Source organism: Phalacrocorax carbo, chromosome Z (assembly GCF_963921805.1).
Source record: "Phalacrocorax carbo chromosome Z, bPhaCar2.1, whole genome shotgun sequence".
Taxonomy (NCBI): domain Eukaryota; kingdom Metazoa; phylum Chordata; class Aves; order Suliformes; family Phalacrocoracidae; genus Phalacrocorax; species Phalacrocorax carbo.
Window position 1 is genome coordinate 23348544 of NC_087548.1, and position 16029 is coordinate 23364572.

Below are 16029 nucleotides of genomic sequence, written 5' to 3' on the forward strand. Positions count from 1 at the left end.
TCTCTCCAAAGGTTGAAAGTGGAAAGTTTCCCCAACATGCTAGGAAATATTCCAGTTGGATATTAATTAGGTCCTATCAGACATCAAAAGTGTATTCATGAGAAAATATAGAAACGTATTAATGAGAACAGTGGAGCTTAACTCTAAATAAACTTAATTAAAACAAAGCATTAGAATTTTGACAACTAATACATACACATTTTTTTTTCATGAAGAGGGAGATGTCCACTGTGAACATCTGAAATTCACACATTGTTTTATGACTTAAAAGAAGCATTTTTCAAATAAAAATAAAAGTATTTTAGATTTAAATTTATTAGTAATACATAGCATTATATATAAAATATTCTGTTTTCAAGTAGTATTGTCCTACAGCTTATGCTTTTAATTTCTGCTGAAAAACAGATATTCACTTATGCATACAATGCTAGCAAAGCTCTCTGTGTTAATTTTAAAGCTCCATACCTAAACCTCATGGCCTTTAAAGGAAAAAAATCCTAGGTGTGAAATCTTCTGACTACAGGCTAACAGATTTGTAAAGTGTAACAGGTAAATATTCTAATACGAATGTCTTGCCTTCTCAGGCTCTTGATCCATACTACATCAGTTGCCTGGTCCAAAGTTTGAGGCAAATATATGCATCAGTCAGCATGAGCCAGGCAAGAAAGATGACTACTTGTTGCTCTATTTTTAAAGTATGGTCTTTCATAGCAAAGAGCACTTATGTAAGAAAAGTATAAAAAGGAGTCCTGAGAAAATACCTCTGAATCATCATAAAAACGCATACAAAGAGAGTTTGATTAGCATACAAGTAGGTTGATATTTTTTCATTTTGAGAGGATATTTTCATGAGAGGCAGAGCTTATGTCATGTCCTTTGTGGATAATACTGCTCATTTTGTAAATACAACGTTTGTAAATATTGACTGTGTTAAATCTTGTTAATGCAAGTCATTTTCAGAGGCATATTACTCTGCTGGTAAAAAGCAATTAAACTCCTTTACACAGCATGTGACATGAAACAGCAACAGTCCCCAAGCCACAACACTGCTCATAACAAAGGCATATAAAATGAAAGGGAGATCGAGGCTGGGAAAAGGAAGTTATACGGATATACTCAGTGTAAATGTTCCTGACTGACAGAGGAGCAACAGAAACAAGAACTGCCAAAACAAGAACTGAAGATCCTAAATGCTGTTTTTGTCCTTTGAACACACAGACAAACAGAAAACCTGCTTCCTTCTCTTTGATTCTTCCTATACTCAGTGAATCAGAACCTTCTGTTCCTTTTTGTGATAAAGGATGGATGGAAGATGTGTATGACTCCAACATTAATTTCTCTTACTAACGGAAACAATCCAAATTTGGCCCCAAATTTGGCTTACTACTAAAAAAAAAAAAAACAAAACAAAAAACATATGCATGGCTTAATTTCTACACCTTTTGAAAGGTATAGAAAAAAATTATGGAGATTGAAAGGACTGGCTAGTAGGGGGAATAAAGGACTATGGTGTGAACTTTTATTACCAGTACATGAATTTAATTTCAAGCCACCAGCAGACAAATATTTTAAGCAATACCTCTGGGTAGTGTGTGAAAATACAGTACTCTGGACAATATAATTCTGCACTTGAAAAAGCAAGGCAAGATCAAGCTATTCCACATCAAATAACAAAATTGTAAAATAGCCTATGAAACAAGTCAAGGAACTAACAGGGACAGAAAAACAAAAAACAGTGATCCAGCTGGTGATTGGAGAGTGAACAACTGTATTATCTACTTTGGTGATGGTGATTTGAAGACAAAGATGTCTGCATATGAAGTGATGAGAACAAGCTGGGTAGTGTGGAGATAGAACAGTCCTTTCATTTAAATGTCTGTAAGGAATTCTTTTTGCTGTGTTCTGAAACTAAGTAGCAGAAGTAAAAGATTTCTAAGGTAGAGTAAAATTTCTTCCTTTTCTGATAGCAAGGACAGACCATGATCAAAACTGGCTAAAATCCCATGGAAACTGAGTTACCTAGCATGTCTTTCTTTCAAAATAAACATGGGAAATTTTCTTTACTGAACAGAAAATTAAACCAGGAACCTTCAGCAAAAAACAAGCCATAGAAAGGACTGGAGCGGCAGCAGAGATTTAACATCCATTCCCATCCCTCCCCGTTCAGCTGTATACAAATGTAGAAGGATAGATATTTTAACACTGCTATATAACTCCACCAGAGAGGATCCACAGAAACACAAAGAAAGTTGCAAGAAAGCCAAGCAGTCAAACAGTGAAACTCTCAGGTATAGACACCTGCCCTGTGGATAGCATGATGACAACCAATAAGTTATATTAAAAAAAAATTTCTACCAACAGTCACTGCATATTGAGGTTTTCATTACTGTCTGAAGTGTTTTCAGCTATGCCTACAAATTAATGAACCTAAAGTTAGCACGTTCAATATTTAAGTAGATCCAGGCTTCTTCATACTCTTCTTTATAATAAGTAGAAATAAGAAATCTGGAAAAAAAGCTATGTAAAAACATAACTGAAGATTCTTGAAAACTTACTAACGTGTTTTCTCCAGTGGAGCTATTCCAGAGTCGCATCCGATCATCTGTACCAATGGTCAAAAGATGTAGTCCATCATTCGTATAGCATAAACCATTAACTCTCCCATTGTGAGCAGTGCTTGCTGTCAGGAAAAAAGCTGGTTCAGATTTCTACAGAAGAATTGCTATTTTGTATACACATTTTTATTTCAATGTATAGTAGTGAGAACGTTGTTTAAATGGTAACATATCAGTAAATTAATAATTTAACCCTTCGTTTATAAAAGCATCTGGCTGGGCTATGATCATCCATTAGGGATGACATTTAACAGAAAAAAAGTCAGATTCTGTACCTAGAATGGAGTAACAGTGGGCACAAGTATGAACTGGGCGAGGAGTGGCTGGAGAGCAGCCCTGCAGAAAGGGAGCTGGGGGGGCTGGTCGACAGCAGGCTCAATAGGAGCCAGCAGCGTGCCCTGGCAGCCAGGAGGCCAAACCGCATCCTGGGGTGCATCAAACACAGCAGAGCCAGGCGGGCAAAAGAGGTGATTATCCCGCTCTGTTCAGTGTTGGTGCGGCCTCACCTTGAGCACTGAGTGCAGTTCTGGGCCCCACAAGTTCAGAAGGATGTTAAGGTACTCAAATGTGTCCAGGGGAGGCAGCAAAGCTGGTGAAAGGGCTGGACGCATGTTTTATGAGCTGCAGCTGAGGACTCTGGGCTTGTCTAGTTTGGGGAGAAGGAGGCTGAGGGGCGACCTCATTGCTCTCTAGGGCTTCCTGAGGAGGGGAAGAGGAGAGGGAGGTGCTGAGCTCTTCTCCCTGGGATCCAGTGACAGGACACATGGGAATGGTTCAAAGCTGCTCCGGGGGAGGTTTAGACTGGACCTTAGGAAGCGTTTTTTTTACAGAGCGGGTGGTCAAACACTGGGACAGGCTTCCTGGAGAGGTGGTCGATGCCCCAAGCCTGTCGTGTTTAAGAGGCATTTGGATAATGCCCTTAACAACGTGCTTTAAGTTGTGGTCAGCCCTGAATTAGTCAGGCAGTTGGACTAGATGATAGCTGTAGGTCCCTTCCAACTGAATATTCTATATTGTTTATAAAGCTATAGTGTCCATAAAATAACTCACTGGAAAAATTTATAAGGTATCTCTGCATTATACTGCAGTACAAAATTTAGACATACCTCTTAGGTAAGAAGTGTTATCTGTTTTTCAAAGATTTTTATAAAAAAATTTGTTAGCTGCATTTGGTTTAGTTCAGCTATATTTCAATATATTTAATACCCTGATCTATCTGATTGCTATTAGATTATCAAAAAATCATCTTGAACCTGTCAGAGAAATAAAGTTGAAAAGAAAGCTGTGTCTGAACAAGACAACATATCGTTCAAAGGAATCGATAAAATGGCATAATTATCTTGGGAGTTATGTAAAATTTTGTTTTTCATAAAACAAAACTTGTCCAAATTTCTGTTTTTTCAGAAGTCTTAGATTTCTTTAGAGCATTTTCATCTCATAAATTTCTTGAATTTCAATGAAATTTAAAATTGTCAAAACCTAACATCTATATTACCACACAACAGTTTACATAGCAGAGAGCATGGTTATTAAAACAGATACTTACTGCTACTTCATATCCTCTAACTGTACATTTTGGAAAATTGGTTTGACTTCAGAGATTTGCACCTATATTTCCACATGCAACTGAAGTTGCACATAACAAGTGAACTGGATGTAGCTTTAATCACTATGATTTTGCTTTGCAAATCCCTTTGTTCAGAGCCATGTTACACAGTTTGTACCTTGTGATTCAATTCCAAATACTGTGTAGTTTGACCTCAGAGCAGTGACTGTTCAGGTACTCTTTTGGCCTGCCAAAAGTAAACATCTTTTGTCTGGAATTAACCAAAATTCATGAACGAAAATTTAAAGTTCAGGTGCTTCGCTTTAATTTAGGTGGTTGGTTTTTGTTTTGCTGTTGGTTTTTTTTTTGGTACAGTAATGTGACCTCATGATAAATAAAAATGTTAATGTTGTAGCTAATAACTGATACAAGGCACTATTAATGCATTAACTGTACTGAAATAAAAGTGTAATTTAGCTTTCTAAAAAAATTAAATATAATAATAAATTTATACTCTGTTGTATACTTTATGCAGTATAAAAGGAATATTATTGATTTTGTGGCACCACATATGACAAAGTATTCTAGAGGCTTGCATTGGAAGCAAGACTAATTTAAACAGGAAAGAAATGTGCTTTTGTGGATTTTGTTGGTGATGTCTTTGTTTTTAAAGGATGTTAATTAACTACTGGAACAGCTTATGGAATATGAAGTGATTGCTGTTCATATGAAACCTTATCTACAGCAGGAATGAATTCTTGTTTCCATAAAACAGATTGCAAAATTTCCCATTTTAGAGGGAAAAACATTTAGAACAGATACAATACTGTTGCCAAGGAGATGTTGCTAAACAAGACCCCTAACCACACTGTCTCTAATAGAAATAACTGAATAAAATTCAGCGGCCTGTGTTACACAGTGGGTAACAACAGGATTATCACTACTGTCCTCGCTGGTCTTATTATTCAATGCATTTATGAAATATAAGAATGTTTCTAGTTACATATGGATTACCACTAGCTATATTCTGTTTTACCTGACTCAGAAGATGCTTTGGACTTTTCTCCATTGTGCTGATCAAGCGTAGTCAGACATCCAGATGATCTCCTCACATCCCATAATTTTACTCTACTGTCAGCACTAAGAAAAACAGATTTGCATACATTAGGGAAATTGCACGCACTCGGGTTCACCTGTCTTTAGCCAACCTACCCGCTACTCACCTGGGTCCAGCAACTACTCTGAACTACTTATGCAGTCACATTCAAGCTAACAGAATTTCATTAAAAGATTTTTAAGACAGACTTCAGACAGTCATTTACATAAATTAATAATTATAGATGAAACAGTACAGGCACCTAAGTTAAGAGTGAATTTTTGTCTACAATACAATACACTTGCTTCTGTCTACGACGTAACACACTTGCAAACATACAAGGGTGAGGAATAAACTTGCTAATTCTTCTGTTGATTCAACTGTACCTACAGACTCCAGAATTGTCTGGGAACTCAGGCTCTTGTATTACAGGTCTACAGTATGACTGGTACACAAGTTGGCTACATACACGTAGGCTGGATAGGTCTACATGCTCTGTTGTCATACAGTGCTATGGCAGAGAAATATTGAGAGGTTGCTTCTGTAGTAACTCACTGGCTTTGTCTCCATTACCAGGGTGGCACAAGGAGGAAAAGGCCAATGTACAGGCTGCTGTGACTCGTTCTGGTTCCCAGGCTGCATACTCATGCTTTGCTCACTCTGTCTTTACAAGCAACAAAAGCTATGATAAACGTTGGCGCTAGGTACATGCTCAGGCAGCAACATTGCGGGCCCTGCACTTTGTATGGCACCTTGATGTACAGCTTGATTTGAGCGTTTCAGCACTATACTTCTGTGTTTACCACAAGACTCCCGGGTATAGAGAGGGGGCAAATTCATATTAAAAACGCTTCCCATGCACTAAATCACCAGGGTAGATGTATTTACTGAAAATATTTGGACAGTTCCCAGAAACTTATCTGTCCTCTTGGAAGAAAAAAGAAAAACAACCCAAAACCAAAAAAACATAAACCACATCATCTAACTGAAGTGCTACATGCTTCTTCCTGTGTGTTTTCAAGTTAGATCAGTGCATTAGTATCAGGAAGATATATGGTATACATATACCAACTGGCCAAAGCAAAACCAACTGTTATTCCTTATCTGTTCTGCATCTGACAGATCTAATGGCTAATTTGTTCTTTTGTGCTCCCCTCCACAACAGATAGATTCTCTTAACCTTCACGTGGTATTCCAGCTGAGCATGCTGACAACATATTACTTTGCTGCAAACAAATATTCTAAGACTGTAAGTAGAGGTATCGCTGAGGTTTGAGCTGACTGTAAAATGAGATACAAACTGCAGGTAGTTCACTGAAATATTCTTAGCAAAGGCATAGAAAGAGCTTCCTTATAAAGGCTACAGTTGTCCATTTTTGATGGTGCAGTTTCTATTGGCTAATCTTTTCTGGCCAGTTCTAATGAGGAAGAAAGAGCATATAATGTTCTCTAGTGCCTGAAACTGAAGTGAGACACCCAGAAAACATGTCTCTTCTCTGACCATTTCAGCCTCTTTCCAAAGCGATGGAAGAGCCAAGCATCATATAGGGAAATCTGAAATAACACATTTACATGCGAGCCACATAAAACCCCAAAATTTATTTTCCCTTCCCTTCCCTGAAGTGATCACAAGCAAACATCAAATTGTCTTGGAAAACAATCACATCTCTTGATACGCAAGATTAGTCCAGATTCTCTCTTTAGCAGTACCAGTCCGTTTCTCCTCACTACCTTTTCATATCTCAGTGTTGCCAGTTCTTGCCCATATTTTTCTTAACAGATGACAAAACTGATTTATGTTTTTAGGAACTAGTAGTCCATCTATAGCACTGAATTAAGAAATGGAGCCATAAGAAACATGTTTAACATCCGGTTATAATAAAGCAGCATCACAACATAGGTAGATGCAGTTTATAGTTATATGACTTTGGAGCAAAATGTTTCAGGAAACATCAATAAGTCAATATTAATAAACAAAATTTGTTACTATTTCTGTGACGGAAAAAACAAGAAAACACATTTTTGTTTGCTAAAACAAACAAACAGATCACACTGTTAGAAAACTTCCCAACTCTGTTGAGCCTTTCAGAAGTTTGGCATTAGAAGTCAAGGGCATGCAATTCTGATATCAACTAATTCAAATTTATATCTCAACTTACAAAATGGCCATTCCCCTTTGCAATTCAAAAGAAAACACATGCCAGCTATGAAACTGAGAAGCAAAACGTCACATTATAATCAAAAGCTAACATAAGCAGAAGTTATAGCAAAGCCATGAGGATCTTTTAGACTGAAAATGGCTGGAGGAAAAAAAAAAAAAAGACTCAGGAATATCAACATACAATCCATACTCACCAAATCACTGCAGCTTGGAAAGTTATGGCCTGTCAGCTAAGCTACCTGCATTACACTCCTTGATATAATTCAGCATGATTAACCAGGATAATACTTTGAGCTAAACATGTTTTAAACATGTTTTACTTTGTTATGAAACAGATTAGCACTGCGCACACTAGTAAACAGTAAGTATCTCTATAATGATTTATCAGTTTCCTGTACCTTTCCATGGAATTACTATTTCAAAATTCCGTACAATCTTCCTATAAAATAAACATCACTTGGATAGCTTTTCAGGCTTAGTTTTTCTAACAAAGATCTATAAAACTGAAGCGGTTAAAGTAAATGATGAAGATTAACTCTAAAACATACATAATGAATGTATTACATTTTACCATCAGACATTTTTAGTGCTTATAACAGTCCAGCAACATCCTTACCTTGCTGTTGCCAAAACATATTCATGACGTGGAGACCAAGACACTGCCAGTACTTCTTGCCTGTGACCTAAAAATTAAGATGAAAAAGCTTATATGATTTTCTAGGAAAATATTTATACACACCATTTAATGTAAATAACTAAAAGTAAAAGCAATACTCAGTTCTGTTGGATCCACCAATAGAGAACAATAACCTAAATTGTAACATTAATTTGAATTTTGTGAAAATATATTATTTTGGGCTAGAGGTTATTTCTCTTTCTTCCTCTTGCTGGAGTGGGACTGCAGTGAGCTGGAAGCGATACATGAAATATTAATGTAACTTTTGTTAACAAAGATGGTTTTACCTATGCAAAACACATTACAGCACAGTGACAGCTACTGAGTTTACTTCAAATACTGCTATTAAATTTTGTGTTAGCACTGGTCTTCTCACATGCAGAAGGAACTTTTAAATTATTTTTCTTCAAATTCTTTCAAAATGTTTAATAAAACACATTTACCATATGTACTTAAGATTAAAACTTTTTTCAGCTTATCCTGAAATACTCCTGTCCTGAATTTGGGATTTTTTTTCCCTAATTAGGCCTGAAATAGTACAATATTAAGACAACTGTCTTCTTAGCAGTGTCATACCCAGTGCAGCTTAGTGTCAAGTAATATATACATATATATATACACACACGCACACACATGCACTTTAAAACTTGGAAAATTTTAAAAATGTTAGACAAATACAGACTATAGGAAGTGTAAGGTCTTCTAAATTAAAAGACTGCAATCACATTTCATATAATAATAGAAACACATGGCGGAAAAAATAAACCAAGTTATACAAATACATTTTTGCTACTGCAATTTAGAGCTATGTGAACTACTTTGTTTCTGCTAAATCTTCTAGCAGATGGTTTTCCATTACCTGAAGTAATCACAGGGCTGTCATGCCCAGGATAATGAAAAAAAATCTCCATAATACAGGTACTACAGGATACACTTGGAAGGCTCAGGGTATGTACATTTATTTTGATCCATTAAGTAGTCTACAGCCAACCATTCATCTTCATTTCAGCTGCTAGAGTTACCCTTTGTGAAAAATACTCATACTTATTTTCAAGACACTACTGAATGCTTTGGTGATAAGATTATGTTTAGTGGAGGACATAATCTGCTTCCACTTGTTCCTCAGATATTGCACTTCACCAGGCTGTGAACAAAGACACAACCAGCTTGAGCCTGGAAAGCACTAACTCTTGTGTCAAAATTAAGAAGCCCTGCTGAAACCACACTGATTGTCTACAGAATTATTTTTGTGTCTGCACTCTGTGGTGCTCTCACTTCTAGAACCAGAACATTGAGACACCCAATGTGGCTGATTCAGTTCACAAGGTCTTATTGGCTTAAACTCTGCATCACATGAAAGCACCTAGGCTGCTTTTAGACTTGAGCTGGGCACTGAAGAAACAGTACTGCATTTGCAGTTTTGTAGAGTTTCTATATCAGATCTGGGTCTTGCCCTGGTGGTTTAAAGCATGAAGGTTTACTTTGTAATTGCCTTCACTTGAGCATGTGCATATATACCCATACTCCAAAAAGTAAACATTAGAACAGAGACATTAAAGGCAAATGCTCATTAAGTGCAAAAAATAATGGATTATGCAACAACAAATCCCTACATTTACTGGATTAGGTAAATACAAAGGATTAGATACCACCCTGCTATAGCAAGTAGTATCTTGCCTGTTACACAGAAACTTCTAAACAAATCCAAGTAAGCACCTCCACAGGATAGTTTGTGAAAAATAGTGAAGGTTTTTGTTTGTTTGTTGTTGTTTTGGTGGGTTTTTTCTTCCCATGAACACAAAACCAGTGCCCACAGTTAACCATGTAATAAACAGTAATCACTAATGACTATATAATGAAAATACCCAAACATCTGTAATAAGTATTAATTAATATTTGTATTCTCCACTTCATTAGCAGTAACACCCAGAAGAACCTTTGCCACAGTGTAACTTTCACAACTGGCAATAAATAAGTCATGTTACTTACAAAGAACACATTGTACACAGTGTTTCTTTACAGGACTTGTTTTACTCAAAGTAGTTATTGTTTAACGTTTATGTTTCAGACTAAAAAGTACCCTGCAGAATGTGAGAACAGGATCCAGACTTCAAGTCACAGAGCTGTACTTTGGGGCTTCTGGTACCAACTGTAACAAGAGAAACAAAGACAGCTAAAAACACCCAAGCTTTTGAGAGAACAACAACAACAAAAAATCCTAGCAATGACAAAGAAATAGAAGAAAAATGTTAGCTGCATAACAGTTCATTTAGTCAGAGCAATGCTTTCTATTAGCAGATTTACAGTTTTAGTCCAAGTAAATTTACCATATAACAAACAAAATTCAGAAACTGGGGGTAAACAGGACAGCACTTATGAAACTTAAAAATATCTCCTCTTTAAAGTTTTTTATTTTTTGCTAAAGGTAGTTAAATTGCATACATGTAAGCAACACATGCCACCCCAGTTAACACAATTCACTATGTCTGGATGTAATAACGTTGAAATGCTAACTGATGTAATGAAAGGTAACCTAATTATAGCTAGGAATTTTTATCTCAAAGGAGAATTGATTGATGCATTATTTCAGAATAACAAATGTGATATTCTCATCGACATCATCCAACTAATGGATAATATTTTATTTTACCAATGACCTTATGTCTTACAAAGACTCAAATTATGTAAAAATAAAAAAAAAATAAAACCCCAAATATTACCCGCATTTTACTATAACCCCAAAATACATAGGGCATTTCTTAAATGCACACACACACATACATACATACCTGCTACTAAACAATGCTTTGTAGCAACTGGAGACATGTGATGGCTATAGACTGTTCCCTCAAAGTGATATACATCTGCAGGCTGATAGTAAAACGATTAATTTAATCACAGAGCCAAGTATATTATCAGAATGTAAATCCTTATCATTAAGTATTTTTCAAGTAACAGCTACAAATAAGACTAATACAAATATTAGTATTTACATACTAGCAATAACTTTCCTGGTTAGAACCCAGATCACACAAACATCGCAAAGCAAATAAGTCTGTTTCCAGCATTAGAACAACTATGCCAGAGCTCAGAGAGAACCCAAAAGAAAGATGAGGAAAACTGGCTAATCGGAAGCATGAATGGAAATAATTTCTAAATTACCAAAAATTTTAAAAGCTAGCAAGAAAAAACAGCAAAAAAGTAGGTTATAATATGGAGATAGAAGTCAACAGGAAATAAGCACTTAAGACTAAATTTAGGAGCCCCTTGTCATTGACAAACATCACATACTATCTTAAATTCCTCAAAAAAAACCCCGCCAAAATGAAAACAACCCCAGAACAAACATACAAAATTATTAGCCCCCTTTTAAGTGTTAAAAATTAATGAAATATAATATTTGCTTTACTAATCAGTACAATTACTTTCAGGAACAATTGCTTTTGTTGTCTCATTCCAAAATATTGTATATAAAAAACTCCAGCACCCTGAAACTAAGTTGTCTGTGTTTTCAAATACACCATTTGGTGGCAGAACAGCTCAGTCAATAACCTTCACATGAACACTGAGCATCTTTTAAGTCATGCTTACAGAACTACCTGGGAAGTGAATTGAGCTTTGCATTTATGAGAAGATTTAGTAACTGCAAACACAGCTTCACACCTCACAAAAAGAGGTCAAAATTTATTTTCTGTTTCATCCCTGGGATGACAGATGTCTTATTTTTTTGACACCATGCATGAAACAATATTCAAGTAGCATCAGTGTAAAACCACTAATAGACACATACTGCAAACAGGATAAACTGCAGTCCAGAATGCATAGTTCAACAGTTAGATGTGAGGATTAACAAGTCAAAGCAACCTAAAGTCTTACAGAATCTGTTTACTTTATTAAAGCCTGCTACATTGGTTAGCATTTTCTTAATAGTTTCTCTCATTCCCCACCAATTTTTAGAAATGGTGTCTATAGTACTTACAAAAGCAGAATTTTGGACCTAAAGTCCCTGAATGCCAAGACCACCAGTCCCTCAAGAGCAGTATTTAGGCCTTGGTTACTAAAAATAACTAACCCTGCTGTACACTACCATTATATTCAACAATCCCCAAGAATGAACTTCAGACCAGTCCTTGGCAGACAAGTTTACATAGCATAAATTCAACTAGCTGTATTCTTGTTCAAAGCAAAAGCAGAAAGAAATTGTCCCAAGGGTTCCAGGCTCTCATAGAGTTTAGACATTCAGTTCTTCAGGAACAGAAAGGTACACACCAAGATACGCATGAATGCCAGAACCATGCCACCCTCTGCTGTACCCACAGTTCTAAAAATTGGCTGGTTTTGATCCTCCTGGATGCTTGGTCCTGTTGACCTCTGGGTGAACTGCAGATGCAAAATGAGTAACACATATACAAAGAAGCCTGCAAGCTGTAGAAATTCTCTCTTACTTGTAAAGTATTTGTATCCCATATTTTCAAAGTTTTATCAAATGAGCTGGATGTAAACATGCCAGTATCATGAGGATACCACTGGACTGTCTCCACACTGTATCTATGTACATCAGGATGGCTCCTAAAACCAAGCAAAAGATTCCAGTTGTTTAGAGTCTTGATTATTGTCTTGTAATTGTCTTTATATTCAAAAACAATCTGAAAACAGTTTAAACAGAATCACAGATTGGAAGGGACCTCAGGGATCATCTAGTCCAACCTTTCTAGGAAGAGCACAGTCTAGACATGATGGCCCAGCACCCTGTCCAGCCGAAACTTAAAGGTGTCTTAACGTGGCCGAGTCAACCACTTCCCTGGGGAGATTATTCCAATGGTTGACTGTCCTCACTGTGAAAAATTTCCCTCTCGTGTCCAATCGGAATCTTCCCAAAAGCAACTTGTGTCCATTCCCCCTTGTCCTCTCCATGGGACTCCGTGTAAAAAGGGAGCCTCCCTCTTCTTTGTAGCTACCCCTTAAGTACTGGTACATGGGGATGAGATCCCCTCTGAGCCTCCTTTTCTCAAGGCTGAACAAACCCAGTTCTCCCAGCCTATCCTCATATGGCCAGCTGATTTTCAATCAATGTTAATTACTTCGAAGACCCCTCATTTCAAGAAACTAGAGATCATTTACCTTTTCAAAATATGGTATCTGTAGCATATCTCAAGTTAAGACACTCAGTCTGAGGCATAAAAGGCAAGAACATATTTTGAATTTTTTAACTTCTAATGTTTAAGGAATCTGATCTTTAAAGTGAGAGACACTAACTAACACTACAAACCATTTATGCTTGTGGAATCCCTCCATCTTAGAAATGGATCCACTGAAAAATACAATAACATATACAGTTCAAAAAATTCATGATTATTAGCTAATAATTACAGCTATGCAGTTATTGGAAATTCCTGTATACTGAAGTTACCAGATAGCAGTGGACTGATTTACTGAGAGGTAATTACTTTTGCATTCAGAAAAGAAAGAACAACAACACAAAATTTTCAACTCAACTGTGCATAGTAACAGAATGTAATACAATTAATAATACATTAACAGTGGTGGGAAGAAAGGACACCAGAGTCAATCTTGACAGCTGCAGGATATGATTCAACCACCCAGGCTCTGAACAACAGAGATCATTTCACACACCTACTACACCACTCATAGCTCAGCTGGATCCACATGGATCCAGCTTCAAGGCCCAAACCCATACTCCCAGACTCGGAAGTACCATGCTGTTGTGGGTTAACCCTAGACAGCTAAGCACCACCACAGCCGCTTGATCACATCCCCCCGCAGTGGGATAGGGGAGAGAATCCAAACCGCAAAGGTGAGAAAGCATGTGAGTTGAGATAAAGACACTTTAGTAAGTAAAAAGAAAGAAAACAACCCACAAAAAAAGGAAAAGTGAGTGACGCAAAAGCAATCCCTCGCCATAGGCTGACTGATGCCCAGCCAGAGCCTGAGCAATGGAAAACTACTCCCAGTTTTATTGCTGCAGATGACACTGTATGGAATAGCAATAACCCTTTGGTCAACTCTGGTCAGGCGTCCCAGCTGTGTTCACTCCCAGCCTCTGGTCTGCCCCCAGCCTACTTGCTGAGGGGGCAGAGTGAGGAACCGAGTGTGCTTTGACACTATGCAAGCACCATTCAGCAATGGCTAAAACATCAGTGTATTATCAAGACTGCTCATAAATCCCAAACATAGCGCCATTCAAGCTACTGTGAAGAAAACTAATCCCATCCCATCTAGACACAGTACACACACGAAGGTTGTCCAGCTGGCTCCATCTGCAGCTAGTAAAGAGCATGCAGGATTTCGTCACTTCAGCTCTTATCTTTGCATTGTTCTCTCAAGTGTCCTGGCCTCTAAAGCAGTAACTATTTCAGGGGCATCACTGGGTAAACAGAAATGCAGATTTTCTGTATAGATCTGGTACTACACCTAAGCTAATATACCTTCCCGCTTACTTGGGTCGCTAGAAAGCACAGAAACCAACACTGACAATACTAAGCAAGAGCTACTGAGCAACTGTTGAGCTTAGTTTAACAACTCCTGCATTGCTTATCTCTGAAGCATACCCTAGAACAGCCCATTACTTTGCCACGGTGCTAAAAATCAACAGATTTTGTGCAGTTATTCTACAGGGGGGTCAAGCTAAAAAACTTCAGTACCTGCAGTGCCAGGAGATCAAGCCTGAGTTGGCATGAACTTACTCCTGCGGAAGCATTTGCATGCAATGTGCAGAAAAATCCAAGCTGATGGCACTAATTATCCTGGTACAACAATTACAAGTGCCCCACACCGTACTGTGTTCAGCACTGCACCAGAACAATCAATTCTCCCATAATCCAGAGGGCTGAGGAATGAATTAAAACACTCTTGAGTAGCTCTACAGGAATCACCTTTGATCTGGCTAAGCTTAGTAGTGGCCACATGCCATTCAACCTGGCTTCATGTCTCAGGGCTGTATGTTACTCCCAGTTCATTCTATATGCAATATTTTCCCCAGTTACTTAGAACATCCCAAGCTTTTCTACCAAAGAAAAATACAGAATGAATTCTGTGTAATGTCACTGGCATTCATTCTTCCTAGACATGTTTTGAATAGAGGAGACTACCTTGCACACAAGCATCACGTATACATTATCTGGAAGTTGGTACTGTTTGGTAACTCTCCAATGCCAGTTTTTGCCACAGGACAGCGTGGATCATCTGAAACCACATAAAGCTTTGTGTGCTGATTCCCAGTGGAACGAGGAAAGTTCTTGGTTTTTGCAATAGTTGCTTTACATTCTAGATGAGAAACTCTGGGTAAATCACAGCCTACCATCAGGAATTATCTCCTCTGATGTTCTAAACTACTGGACCCTCAGCAGGCCCAGTTCAGTGTCTATTCAGAAACAGCTGCAGAGAGCCTCTTCCAAGGGTTTATTCTTTAAGCAATTTTGAGACTAGAGTTGCCTTGTGCCCTGTGAACCTGGAACACAGTCAAACTTTTGCAACACGTTATCTTCAAAGATAGGAGCCAGATAGTCAGATGGGAAGTGCTTCTTGCTGGTAATTATAAATTAATTTACAATATTCCGATATCTGAAGCTGCATCTGTAGCTAATTAGCTATAATAAGTATGTAAAACGTACTAGGAAGCTACATGAATACCAGGAATAAATAATTGAGGCAAAAACCCTACTAATGTTACTTTAAGCAATAATAATAAGGCTATCATTTAGAACACTGTCACACAAAATCATATTCTACTACTGTGATTTATGTCTCTACTCAACTGCCAAGAAATAAAAGCTGAATCTACGCAAATTAACACCTGCTCAAGAAACAAACCACCAACTAACTATGCTCATAAAGAGAATTTTCAAGTATAGAATATTTCTGATGGCCTAACTGAAGATAATAGTGGCATGATTTTCGCACATATCTGCCCATTTT

At 37.4% G+C, this 16029-nt stretch overlaps 1 protein-coding gene across 4 annotated transcripts in view; it reads right to left on the reverse strand.

The window, feature by feature from the left end:
- ERCC8 (ERCC excision repair 8, CSA ubiquitin ligase complex subunit) overlaps positions 1-16029 on the reverse strand; it is a 30933-nt gene that overhangs the window by 10939 nt on the left and 3965 nt on the right. For all 4 annotated transcript variants that reach the window (XM_064438868.1, XM_064438871.1, XM_064438869.1 and 1 more), the window contains 6 exons: positions 12540-12663; positions 10884-10965; positions 10175-10243; positions 8035-8101; positions 5198-5301; positions 2556-2680 (listed from right to left, as the gene is read on the reverse strand). In XM_064438868.1, coding sequence (XP_064294938.1) covers positions 2556-2680; positions 5198-5301; positions 8035-8101; positions 10175-10243; positions 10884-10965; positions 12540-12663 — 571 coding nt within the window. The remainder of the gene's footprint in view (positions 1-2555; positions 2681-5197; positions 5302-8034; positions 8102-10174; positions 10244-10883; positions 10966-12539; positions 12664-16029) is intronic.